Source organism: Balaenoptera ricei, chromosome 3 (assembly GCF_028023285.1).
Source record: "Balaenoptera ricei isolate mBalRic1 chromosome 3, mBalRic1.hap2, whole genome shotgun sequence".
Classification (NCBI taxonomy): Eukaryota; Metazoa; Chordata; class Mammalia; order Artiodactyla; family Balaenopteridae; genus Balaenoptera; species Balaenoptera ricei.
This window is the reverse complement of record NC_082641.1, coordinates 62,276,209-62,289,710: the sequence shown is the minus strand read 5'-3', so window position 1 is coordinate 62,289,710 and position 13,502 is coordinate 62,276,209. Positions and strand designations below refer to the sequence as shown.

The following is a 13,502-nucleotide window of genomic DNA, read 5'->3' as shown; positions in this document are numbered from 1 at the left end:
AAAAATTAGAGGCGTGTGTTTTAGTATTACAAGTGTGTTGTTTTTTTTTTCTTAAATACTAAAATGTTCTCATATGTATAACGCTGTTTTATTGGCTGGGTAGAATGATCTTAACTGGGTAAATTTCCCATGTTTTGGGAATGTACGTGTCTCTTCCTCCTTCCTATTCCACTCCTATTCTTTGTGTGTAGTGACATGATAATGAGATCTAGAAATAGTGATGATGCATGGGGTCTCTGAGCAGACCTCTGCAGGAGCTGGTGTAATCACCAGCTGGTGTATCTTTGGTGGAGGCTTCTGCACCCATATATATGGCTCAAAACTATTCAGGAAAAGGATTCCAGCTCATCTTAGGATAGTATCACCCAGGTGCACGTATATCTGTATATAGCAGCTATCTGATACAGTAACCACTAGACTCATACAGCTATTATTATATGGCTTAGCATATGGTCTGTCTTGGAGAATGCTCAGTGTGTATTTGAGAGGAGTGTATTGGGTTGGCCAAAAAGTTCGTTAGGGTTTTTCCATAAGATGGTATGGAAAAACCCAACCAAACTTTTTGACCAACCCAATGTATTCTGCTCTTTTTGGGTGGAGTGTTCAGTAGATGTCTCTTGGATGTAATTGGTTTATAGTGTTGTTCAAGTCTTCTGTTTCTTTGTTGATCTTCTTTCTTGTGGCTCATTGAAAGCAGAGTGTTGAAGTCTACTATTGCTATAGAGCTGTCTATTTCTCCCTTCAATTCTGTCATTGTTTACTTCATATATTTAGGAGCTCTGGTATTTGGTGCATCTGTATTTATAATTGTTTTACCTTCCTTTTGTCATTGTGAAATGTCTCAATCTCTAGTAACAGTTTTTGTTTTAAGTTCTATCTTGTCCTATTTAAGTACAACTTTCTTATAATTGCTGTTTACCTGATATATCTTTTTCCTTCCTTTTACTCACGACCTGTTGGTATTTTTTATTTAATGTGTGTCTCCTGTAGACAACATACATTTTTTAAATCTAGTCTGATGACGTATGCCTTTTGATTAGACTGTCTAATCAATTGACATTTATTGTTACTATTGATAGTTGAATTTATAGCTGCCATTATGTCTTTCTAAATCTTAGGTCTTCTTTTTGTTCCTCATTCCTCTTCACTGTTTTTTTTTTTTTTTGTATTCAATGGATATGTTGTATATGTTAATTCTTTTAATGATTTTTTCACTGTGTATTTTTGAAAATGTTGTATTTACCTGAGACTATATTTGGAGACTAGGCCATTCAGCAAATTTCTTTTAGTCTATAATGTAGCAGAAATCTTCATTTCTTCTATAGTGGTTGGCATAATGAAGACAGAGAAAAGAAATTTGATTCCTTTTTGTCTTCTGTATGGCATACTTGTTATCTCCTACTAGACCCAAATATGAAATCAATATTATTGATATTGTGGTTAACTTGATTTTAGTAATAATAAAAAAACATTTAGTTTCTTCTGTGTTGAAGACATTTGCCAAGTACTGTGGAGAATACTAAGATCTGTAAGAAACAGATCCTTTATTTTAACAGATCCTTTATTTTAATAAAGGATCTGTAAGAAACAGATCCTTTATTTTAATCCTTTATTTTTTTAGTATTTTAATGGATCTATTTTAAACAGATCCTTTATTTTAAATTTCCATGATTTCTGCTACATAATAAACTAAAAGAAATTGGTTGTATGGCATAGATATGAAATCTCCGTATATAACATGTGCATGTCTAACAAGATATATAGCATGTCACAGGTAAAAACTACCTTCTTTGGAATTAAACAGAATTGGATTTGTGTCTGAAGTTCCACCACTTAGTAGTTATGTATTAAGCCTTCATAAGTTTCAGCTTGCAGATTTTTAGGGCTTATAATTTCCCATGTATAAAGTTTTTGTTTGTGTTGAAAGAGCTGTTGTATATAAAATCCTCAGCACGTGCCTGACACCATAAAAGGATAAATAAGAAACAAATGACCCAAAAAGAAATGTAAAGAATACAATTTCTTTGCAAATTTAGAATGTCTGTTCTTGGGTTCTGACCATTTATTTCCAAAATACAGTAGAAAAAAATATTGTACTTGTTCATAGTAGGTCTTTAATAGTTGTTGAATAATTGTGAGAATTAATTTGTTAATATTCTTGCCGATAGTAATTAGGTATTTTCTATTATTTTCATTGTTTTGTTTCCCAAATGGTGTGTGTCATGCTCCGAGTTCATAGATAGATCCTTTGGGAGCTTTGACTGTCTATCATTTATAAGGCACTCTTCATTCCTAAAGTGTTAGATAGGATACGTTTATTTTTTTAAAATTAAAAAAACACCTATATCTATTTTTCTATCCATATGAAACAGCAGTAGTTTATACTGAATTCTCTAATTCCAGAGCAATAGCACAACATTCCTTCCAGTGTCCTACCTTTTCATATTTGTAACTTCCTTTTTTCCAACATTAAGAAATGTGCCTTGCGTTATCCACAATATATTTACTTATTTACTCAGTCCCAGAATGCAGATAAAGTATTGTTTCAGAATTGCTAGCATGTACTCTGAGAAGAGTAGTGAGATGGGGACTACTAATTGAGTTAAATATTGGTTTAGAGTTATATTTATCGTTAGCCTTACTTCTTTGAATGCTGTTGTAAATTGAAATCGCTTTATCATTGTATGGTTGAACTTGTTATATTGTTCTCTAAGAAAGCTATTGATTTTCTGTGTGGTAATTTTATATCCTGCTTCTTTACTGAATTCTTTTATTGTTTGATTTAGTTTTATCTTTCAATCTCCATTTGTTTTATTCTAGAAAATAAATCATATCATTTGCAAACAGATAATTTTACTTCCTCTTTTCCAATACCTATGACTTTAATTTTTCTTGTCTAATTATATTGGTTTATAACTTCAGTACAGTGTTCAATAGTAGTGGAGATGGTGGGCATCCTTGCCTTGTTTTAGTTTAAAGGAAATGCCTGTAATGTATCTGTGTTAAGTAAGATGCTGACCCTGAGGATTTTCTCTTTATCTTTGAAATATAATAGTTTTACCTGGTGTCTCAGGGTTAGTTGATATGGGTCAATTTTTTTCCTAGTACCCAGTGAGGCTTTTTAAAATATAGATTTAGAATTTATGTTATTTCTGGCAAACTGTTGTTGTTGTTGTTTAAGATTAAGTTTTAAATATTAATTCTGTTCAATTGTTGCTTTTTCTTCTTCAGGGATTTCAATTTTCTCTAAGTTGGATCTTCTTTGCCTGTCTTACATTTCAACCGTTATCTCTCTAAACCTTTTTACTTCTTTATCTCATTTTCATTCTTTTGGTTCTTTTTGTACTTTTCTTTAATGCCTCTTCCTAAATTTTTATTCAACTGTTTTCTGCCAGGGGCACTTTGCAACTTAATCATGATGTCTGCTTATTTCTTTTCTAGTTTCAACTTCTGTTTCTTCCTGATGTCTTTTGTTCATTTCTGTTGTCTGTTTTTCAATTTCTGATTCATGTTCATTTTTCTGATCTTGAAATTCTTCTTTGAGGCAGCTTAATTCATTTTGAAGTGTTGTGTTACAGTTGGGTTATTTTTGTTGTTGTTTTGCTTTATCATTGATTTTTTTGTGTGGGTAATTTTCATGAGTTGAATTGTTTTGATTTTCATTTTCTGTTTTCAATACTTACAGATTACTTGCATCTTTACGTTTCTTTGGACAGGGTTGGTGGTTTGAATATGAGGTAGTTTGCATGATTCCTAGTATATGAGCACCCTCTCTGTCAGAATAGCAAAGTATGATTTTTTATTAGATGGCTTTTGTGGAGAGGACATGCATAGGAAGGGGTGTATGTCCTAAGATTATTTTGATTTTATTTTTTCTTGTAGGGGCCTAAATTTCCTCTTCTTATTTCTTTTTTCTGTCACCTTACAGTTTTTAAGGTGCTCCTTTTCATCCACCTCTTTTTTAAACTTGTTTCTTTTTGAAACTTTACCTTTTCAGGGTAGCCTCATTGAATCTTATTTTCCTTTGAAGTCTGTTCCCTGTATCTGCTCTGATCTACCAGGAATCTTTTTTAGTATTTTCACACTTAGGGTCCTTTCTTTCTTTCTGCTGTTGCTTTTAGTTCCCTCTTACGCCCACCACTAACTCCTGTCTGCTTTGTTCTGGGCAGTTGTTTCAGACTGTCATAGATCTTTGTGAGGTTTTATGATGTACACATGAAAGATAACTCTCTGGGATTTAGGACTTATTTTTCTACTTATGTATAATTGAAGTTTGGAGATTCTCTGTATTTTAATTATGCTTAGAGCTTAAGTTTTCATCTTTTTGCTTTTTCCGAGTTTGGGTTGAGAGATTCAGATTTCCCTAGGTACCATTAACTTGTCTACCCAGTATTTAATTACGTTTTGTGAATGTCTTCTGATAATTTTTTCCTTTGTATGGTTATAATTTGATGTGGAAAGGTTAAAAATATTCTGATATCTATATAGATATTTATGGATCTTATCTTTATTATTACTTTTTCTTGTCATGTATAATATATTGAAGGGATACAGCTATATTTCTTCTCCCTCCCCCCCCAGTTAATAATGTTAGGATTGACGTTTGAAATCAGTAATCCTAAATCATTTTTGTTTAAAAATTTCCTAATTAAATGAACCAGGTCTAATTTATTTCCACATTTTGAAAAGGAATTTATTTGCTGTCAGCAGGAGCTTCTTGGGATCATTATGATGATGATGATAACATTGCTATTACTACTGATAAATATAAATTTGAAAGGTGTTAACATGTTTAAAAACCTTTCTTTAACCTCTGTTGATTATGAGATATACCTTCTGTTGCTTCTTTTAGCCTAAAGGAAGATTTTCTTGAAATTGAGATCTCAAAGAAAATTAGTTGTATAATTCTCATTTTAAGGAAAGGTGGAAATAAAAAGCTTATTAAAATATAATAGAAATGTTTTTCCCTTTTACTGGAGAAAGACCAGTATTTGTCATATGAATAGTCCTTTCCCCAAAATAAGTCACTTTGGGATTAGGAATACAGTTATGGTAATGTAACTAGAAGAATATTTTAGAGTTACTTAGATAACTGTTGTCTGAAGGTATCTGTAAATTTTAAAAGGTATAATAGAAGCTTACAATTGTCAGTATAATTGAAAGGGAACATTTTATTTATCCTTGATCATACTGAGTCAACTGTTATAAGTTTTTTTAATATAATTTCTTCACTGTATATTCCTAGATTTACCATTTTCATCATATTTTCTCTATTTAACATATCCTAAACACTTTTCTTCTTTATTGAAGACCTTTCCTAATGTTCAGGTATAAATTCCTTTTTAAACTTTATAATACTTTCTCTTGTTTTTCTTTAAAATGTAGAAATTCACACTTGTTGAGCAATTTAAGCTTTGTAGTGAACCTTCTTTCTTTTATTTAGAACACCTCAAAAGGTGTTTATTTCCTCTTCCTTTCAGGTTAATTTTAAAGAAATCCTTTTGTAGCATTTAACTTTCTAATAGAAAACAGAGTTTCTTAGGAAAACAAATTAGGTCAGTGCCTACTGAAAATCTGAGTTGTTTATTTATATTTTTTTGATGACGAAGTTTCTTCTTAATTTAGCTACAAAATGATGTTTAGTGAATATATTGGTAGTTCATAGCTAAGCTGTGAGGGTAAGACACCATTTTATAAGTTATTGGTTTAATGTTGGTAAAAGCTTCACTGTTGTGGGCAAAAAAACACACCTCTTCGTTTGTGCAGATGTTTTATTGTGTTAGATCTATTATCCAGCTATTAGAAGATAAATGACTGATCTTTCCCATTTTCCATGCCTCAAGAAAATTGAAATAAGAAGGGGAATATCATTTGGGCTGTATGATTAGGGCAGGTTGGATGGCCATTAATTTAAGAGAAGAAAATCTTGGCTGCATTGGCCAACTTACACCATATTATCAATCAAACCTTGATGCACTTCTTGTGATGACCCAGCACTCTCAGGTCTTTGCAACGTTAATTAGAATTCATGACAAAATAGATGCAAGGAAACGTTTTGTACCCTTCATAATTTTATAGAAAATTTATTGTTATTAGAGGAACCATTTGCTTAGTGTGATTTTTTTCATTACCAGCTTGTCAACTAGCATAGATAATCTGGCGAAAATATGAACTCCATAGATGGAGTGTCACTTTTGTTGATGGTTCATGTAGTTTACCTTGGAGCACAGCTAATGGCTGAAGTTCATAGCAACAGCACAGAAAAACGTGACAACCAAGGGAAGATAAATGAACCATGTTTATTGCTTTAATATAAAAAATACATAAATGGAAAACTGCATTTGAATTTGATGAGTTCATTGCTAGTTTTGTTGGAGTGATTTATTTTTCCCCTTATATAAAAAGCTACTATTGACACAGTGAGATGGAAATTAACTGTCTGTTTTTGGGAAACCAATATTTTTGTTTTTCAAATCTGAGTAGATCATTTTATTTTAATTCTGTAAGTTGTATAGAATATTGAATATTTAATATACCAGAATAATCAATTCTTCTGGCAGTGTTTAGGCTAGAGTCGATTGTTAAAACCATATAATGAAATACCTAAAATCATCAGTTTTATTTTGTAAAGGTTCTTTTCTTTATGTTCTTCCTAATTATTTTTGTGTTTCCATGGACTTTATCTTTACTTAAGTAATTAATTATTTTCTTTCATTTTCATGTTATTTATTAATACTTTAGAACTATTTTGTACCTGTGGCTCTTGTTTTGATAAATTTAGTACCATGTAGGAGCTGATTTTCCTTTTAATTGTTTGGTGTCTAAACATATTTGAAAAAGATAATCTCTAGGTTTGGGCAGAATAACTTGATTTCACATAGTGTTCCTTAAATTGAAACTTTGTTGAATTCCCATTTCAATTTCATAGATTATTTTATTCTAAGTGGTATTATTTATTTTTGTACTTTAACACCCTTGCCAATTAAAAAATATATATCTTAATGTAAGATTGACATATATAAATATAAATGTATTTCACAAATACTGTTACTCTATAGTTTGATGTCATAAATTTAGTTGTTTTAAGAGATTTTAAAATGATAATTCTAATCTTTTAGAAATATGATTATCACAGAATATAATTTCTGAAGAGTGATTTGTGCAGAAGACATCAAAATGTGGTGTTGAAAACACAAACATAACTTCCTTCCCATATCAATAGCACATAGAAAATTATACATATAATACATTTTTATTTAGTTCACACAAATAATCAATTCTTTGCTTTTTCGATTGAGGTGCATACATGCTGGGACCAGCAGGCACCAGTACATGGGCAGGGCTGGAGTCAATAAATGCAGCTTCACGTTTATACTGATTGGTAATTCATAAAATCCCCACAGGACTGGAAACTTGTTTAGCATAATAGCAAGTCTATATTCTGAGCTGTTTTCTTTCAATTGTATTGTTGGTTGCACATTAATAAACTAAATGTCAGCCAAGTAGAGGGACACTAAACACTAAAAATACGAATATCATTGTATCTAATATTTTTCAAAAAGTACCATTTCAGTAAGTTATATTTCTATTTAATTGCTTATTTTAAGACATTGGGGAAATTTTAGATACTAAAATGAAGATCCCTAGTGTTCAGAAAGAATATGATGTTAATTTATTTTTTCAAAACCGTATTATATTGTGGGCTAACTGCAGACATACCAGTGTACCTATATAAGAATATTTGTATATTATATATTCTGCTTAGTTTGTATCTTCATACCAAAGAAATCTTAATTTCACCACTTTGCAAAAACATGGCAATTCCAAAAACAACATTTATGTTTCATTAACTGGTCTTGGAGAAAGCTACCTTTTGTTGGTAATATATTATTTCAATTTATACACATAATTATATAAGTAATAATAATGTTCTAAAATTTTAGCCAGTATTTTTTCCTTGTAAATAAATTATATTGGTAAAAATTAACAGGTTGATTAAAGTGTGTAAGATTCGAAAGTATTTTTATACTAAAGACATTTATGAGGTCCTCACACGCTTTAAGATAAGTTCATTGTGGAATTGTTGTCATTCTCATTTTAAACTGACATGATACGGTCCTTGTTATTGTACTAAATAATGAATCCTTAGAGTTCAGGTAAGCCTTAAAAATGAAAACTGTGCATGATTAATATGTCTAATCCATATGTGAACAATTTATTGAAATTTAACGTGATGAGATAAAAAATATTATGATTTTTTAATGCTAATACTTCTAATTCAAATACTTTAGAAAAGTATTCGTTTTTCAGACATGTTACAGCTATCAAAGTTATTCTTTGAGGGAGTGACTCTTCAAAATTTGTTATTCAAACATGAACATTTTATTAATCAAATGACTGAATACTTTTAATATTGATTGCCATAACACTGATTGTGTCTCTATAATGTCTGAGTGGAATCTTTGATGGAAGGAAAACATTTTTTAATGAGTTACTATTTCTTTCTTTTCTAGTTGGTGGCTGGCAGTGTTGTCATGGCTTTTGAAGAAGTATGCCCGGATAGAATAGATCTCATTCACAAGAATTACCGCAAGCTATGTAATTTACTAGTTGATGTAGAAGAGTGGGGGCAGGTTGTCATAATCCACATGCTAACTCGATATGCTCGTACACAGTTTGTCAGTCCTTGGAAAGAGGTAAGTGTTGAATAATCTTACACTTAAAAATTATACTAAGAAAATGGATGAGTTTTTTAAAATGTGTACAAAAAATTAAGAGTAGAGAAATATAGAAATCTGCATGTTTAAGGAGGACTAATTTTTCTCATGTTCTTTTGGAAAGCAGGAAACCAATATAAATGAAAGGATAATTGTTGGTTGTTTTGGCACTGATTGACGCATATTTAATGGCATAGTGTATAAACTTTTAGTATGAGGCCTGGCAAGAACGCCTTGTTAGGAGCAGCAGCATGATACAGTGTTTGCAGTGACATTGCCAGATCATGGATATTTTTGGTTATTAGTCAGCTTCACACCTTTGAGACCCAGCTGTTCCAGGTACTCACTTGTGAAGTAGGTAATGTGACTCTAACATATGTGAATTTATACCTAAGATAATTTCTCACCTTTACAGATAAATTATTGTTGAACTTTTAAACTACTTTTTTGTAGTTTTAAATTTCTAAAATATGTTTGTTTTACTTTTTCACTTAAGCTGGTAGAATTTTAGTAAAATTAATAATTAAGTATACCTTACAGTGAAGTTACTTGTTTTCTTTGTGCAGATTAACATTAGAAGCATACCTTATTCTTTTCATTATATTAACAATTTAGAAAGCTTTATTACAGTTTGCAATAGAGATCTCTCAGTGTATATATAAGATTTAAGTGTAAGCTTTAAGTTGTTTAAAGAAATCATTAAATATTACAAGAATAGCACTCTCATTCATTCTAATCTTGTGATATTTCTTTTTTGTCTTTTTAAAAAGCAGTATTATAGATTTTAAAAGCAGTATAGAAAGTAAAAGACTAGATATCTCCCAATTATGTAATAGTGTTTTTTATACAAACTTATGAATAGGCTTGGATTGAGTGTTCAGTACTAATTGCTTTTGTTAATTAGAAATAATATTAAAGTGAGAGAAAAATGTATATAAAATGGAAAAATGTTCATAATTCTTGCTTTAGGTGACATGTCAAGTTTTCAGATATTTAAGGAGTTTAAATGTTTAAAATATTCATCAATGTTTTCTGCATTTACTAAGTATTGTTAGTATTAAAAAGTATTTAAAAATTTAAAAATATATCTTTATCCAGAAGGCTATCTGTAATATTGACTCTATCTTAATTTTAGTATTTAAAAAGTGATTGGGTTATTCTACTTAAAATTCAAAGTATGTTTTAAAATATTAGTATGTAAAAGTCTGATGCCACATAGGGCTCCTAGATTGATGAAATTTTATCATTGAATGAAGTAAACTTTTGATGGCACTTTTGTTGGATTAAGCAACATGTCCATGCTGCAAGTGTCTTGACCCTTTTGTGTCAGTGGTAACTTTGAAGAGAGATTTTTGTTGCTAATAGCTATCTGTTTGATTTCAGCCAGTTCCTTTCCAGAATGCTATTCAGATATATTTTTTTCCTATTGTGTAAGATTATAGGTAATTTTATGTTATCTAGCCACTGTCTCTATTTAAAATTTTTAATTTTACTCTCCTGTCATCATCAAATCATTTTCAGTAGCTGTATGCAAGTGATCCCTGCTTTATCATTATATAGAAACTGGAGTTTAAAAAATGTATTTTCCTTTCCTTATCTTCTAAAAGTAGACTTTAAAATCTCTGTTTTTGTACTTTGTTTGTGTTTCTGTTCCTTGAATTTTGTTTCATCTTATTTTAGATAAAATTAGTTTTTAAAGCTATGCACAAAGCAGGAAGGTTAAATTCTACACTACCATATATATTTATTCTTTCGACAGATAATTTTTAAAATTGGTACTCTAATGCATTCTTTGTGTTTTCACATGTAACTCTGTGAACATTAATTTTTACAAACACGAGATGAAGTCTGATCATTGTCCTGGGTACACTGGAATTGTGCTAAATCATTTCTTATCTTTGCCATTTATTTGCAATCTGACTTTGGCATTATTCTAAATTATGTGGTTAGTAGACTAATTTTGTGGTTTCCAAGTGCGCAGCTCTGTCCTCAGGAAGCTAGCACTGCCGCAGGAGCAACCACGGGGGGCAGTGGCGCTCTCAGAGTGTGCAACTCTCTGGCTCTTGCCACCATTCCAACGGAGCAGCTTCACCTTTGCTTGCCTTTCATAGGCAGCTTTGCATATGATTTCCCTTTGAGAAAGATGCCTTGGCTTAAGGAAGGAAAAGAAAGAAAACCACTTCAATAGAAAATTTATAAGGGTGTAGCTAACTATAATCATATGTATTTTTTTTTTTTAGTTATAGAAGCAATTCAAGCACATGGTGAAATAAAAAATAAGTCTTCCTTCTCATAACTCTTGGTTGACCCCTTAGAGACAATTACTGGCAACCACTGAATTTCACTTGTTTTGGTGGTTATAAATTTTACTTTGAATAATACATTTCACTTTATTTATTGATTTAAAATGATATCGGACTCCAGTAAAGCTATTTAAAAAAATGATATCGGTTGACTCCAAAATAATCAGGAAAACAGGCTTGTGTCTCCTTGTATACATGTGTTCTGTTAAGTACCAGCGGGAAAGATTTGAAAGTGTCATCCTTTATTGTAGTGTTAGAAGTAAGGGATTGTCAAAGATGTAAGACTTTTGGTACAAATATATTTTATAAAATGAAAGTTCAAGTGGATTATCATAATTTAGACTATGTCCATGCTCACTCTTTCAGTTAACCCATCTCTGTGACTAGCTGTAATTCTGTTTAACGGAGAAACTTTTGAATGAGCAGTCCAGCCACTTATAGTCTTGGGGACTTTTTGGCCTAGACTTCAAGTTGCATCCAACTTTTTAGGACTAGGCAGGGTGATTTCAACTTTATGATTCAGTTTGCCAATTTCTAAAGCAAAATTTGACCATACCTGGAAGAAACTGAGAAGTATTCAGCATTTATATCTGCTTTCATTCTTCACTTCTCATGTTGTAAAAAGCATATGATGGAGTAAAGGACTGTTAAAGTATTATAGAACAGAAAGAAATTGGAACAGTACTCCAGCAGAGTTAGTGCTGAGTTGTTAATATCCTTTTATGTCTCTTAATCATCAACACTTGAATGTGTTTTTTTCACAGAATTAGCAGAATAGAAGGGTGTTCATTCTAGCATCCCATCTCTTTGCATAAGGCAGAAGTCACTTGCATAAATGCTATGTAAACACCATTTTATGATGTATAAAGAGCCATTTACCTTGAAGTGAAAGGATTTACGAGTGAGAAAACTCACTAAAATAATTCATTGACTTAAAAGTTACCTAAAATAATAAATACCAAATTCATTAAAATCAAGAGGTTTCTCTTTTTAAGTACTAAGAAAATGTGAAGAGTAATACTGTGATACTTAATATTTAGCAAATTATTATTTTGGTGTAGTTTCTTATGTTCTATTTTATTTGAGATAGGGCAGTGGGAATTATTATACCCATTTTATAGGTGACAAAACTGAGATGTATAGATTTTAATTACTCACCTAAGATAATATTGCTTATAAAATGTGGAGCCAGAAATATAAACAGAATAATCTCATCCCTAGGTCAACATTCTTTCCTTTATATCTGTTCACTCGTAACTTTTAAATTAAAATATATTTTTGCTCACTTTAATAAGTTTCTGAGTGTTTGCTTATCGTGTTCTAGTCAAAGCTAATTTTGAAGCCCCCTCCCCAATCCTTAGTGCTCAGACATTGCAATTAGCTAACAACCATAATTACATTTGCTTTTCAAAGAGAAAAATTATGTTTCTCATTGAATTCTTTAAAACATTTGTTTGTGTTCATACGCTTGAAGGGTAGCAAAATTGTTTTTTTGAGGAATTGAAAATTAGTAGAAGTACTTTTTGAGATGAGCTGATATACATGCTTTTGTCAGTAAGTCCTCAAATGAACACATCATATACAAACAAGCTTCTTCAGGGGCAGAAGCGATTTTTAATTTAGTTTATTTGCATCATTATAGATCAGTACTTAGCCTGTTTATATGTAAATGTATGATTTGAGGAACAATTAAGTGTTGACAAAGTAGATTGCAGTCATATCAATTGCAGTGCATTTTCCATAATTTTTCTAACTGACATCTTTGATGATAAATAGTGGATGCCAAGTCAAAGCCGATTATACAGTGCACTAGGAATTCATGGGGCTGTCAGGGAGAAGACCGATTGACTTTGAATTTACATATTAATGAGAAGATTTGTTAAGAGGGTGCTTGACTATAGAAAATAACAGCGTGTTTATAGGGCACGACATTTTATAAATACAGCTGATGCAGGAAAATGGAAATTAAACCTTTTAGGTTAATAAATTCAAGAGACTGCTAAAATGCGTATTTGCATTTTTATTTTCTTAAATTTACCTTACTCTTTGCAGTCCAAGTGGCTTTTTTTTAATTCTAGGTCAACTTTGTATAATTTTCAAGGATATAAAATTACTTAAATGTTTTCTTTGTATCATTCAAGCCTATTGTAGGAGAATACTTGAAGCCTAAATGTAAGTCTCTAAGTCTAAAGTTGCTTTTGTAGAAGTAATAGATTTTTTAAAATAAATGTTATAAAAAAACCAAGTAAATTTTAAGAGTGATTGAAAAAAACATTAGTGGCATTAATTATAAACTGAAGTGAAACTGGGCCTGACAAGAATGTCTTTAATTTTATGAATTAAAGTTGAACTTTCTCTAGGACGTGATGGTTTTGCAAGAATTATCAAAATATTTTACTTCACTAATTTAGAACTTAAAATTCTCTACGTTCACAGTTACTTTTTAGCATATGAATCTAGGTAATAACATTCTGGTGGGAAT

At 30.9% G+C, this 13,502-nt stretch overlaps 1 protein-coding gene across 1 annotated transcript in view; it reads left to right on the top strand.

The window, feature by feature from the left end:
• Nucleotides 1–13,502, top strand: part of AP3B1 (adaptor related protein complex 3 subunit beta 1) — a 268,218-nt gene that overhangs the window by 79,634 nt on the left and 175,082 nt on the right. The window contains exon 7 of the mRNA XM_059916615.1: nucleotides 8,514–8,696. Coding sequence (XP_059772598.1) covers nucleotides 8,514–8,696 — 183 coding nt within the window. The remainder of the gene's footprint in view (nucleotides 1–8,513; nucleotides 8,697–13,502) is intronic.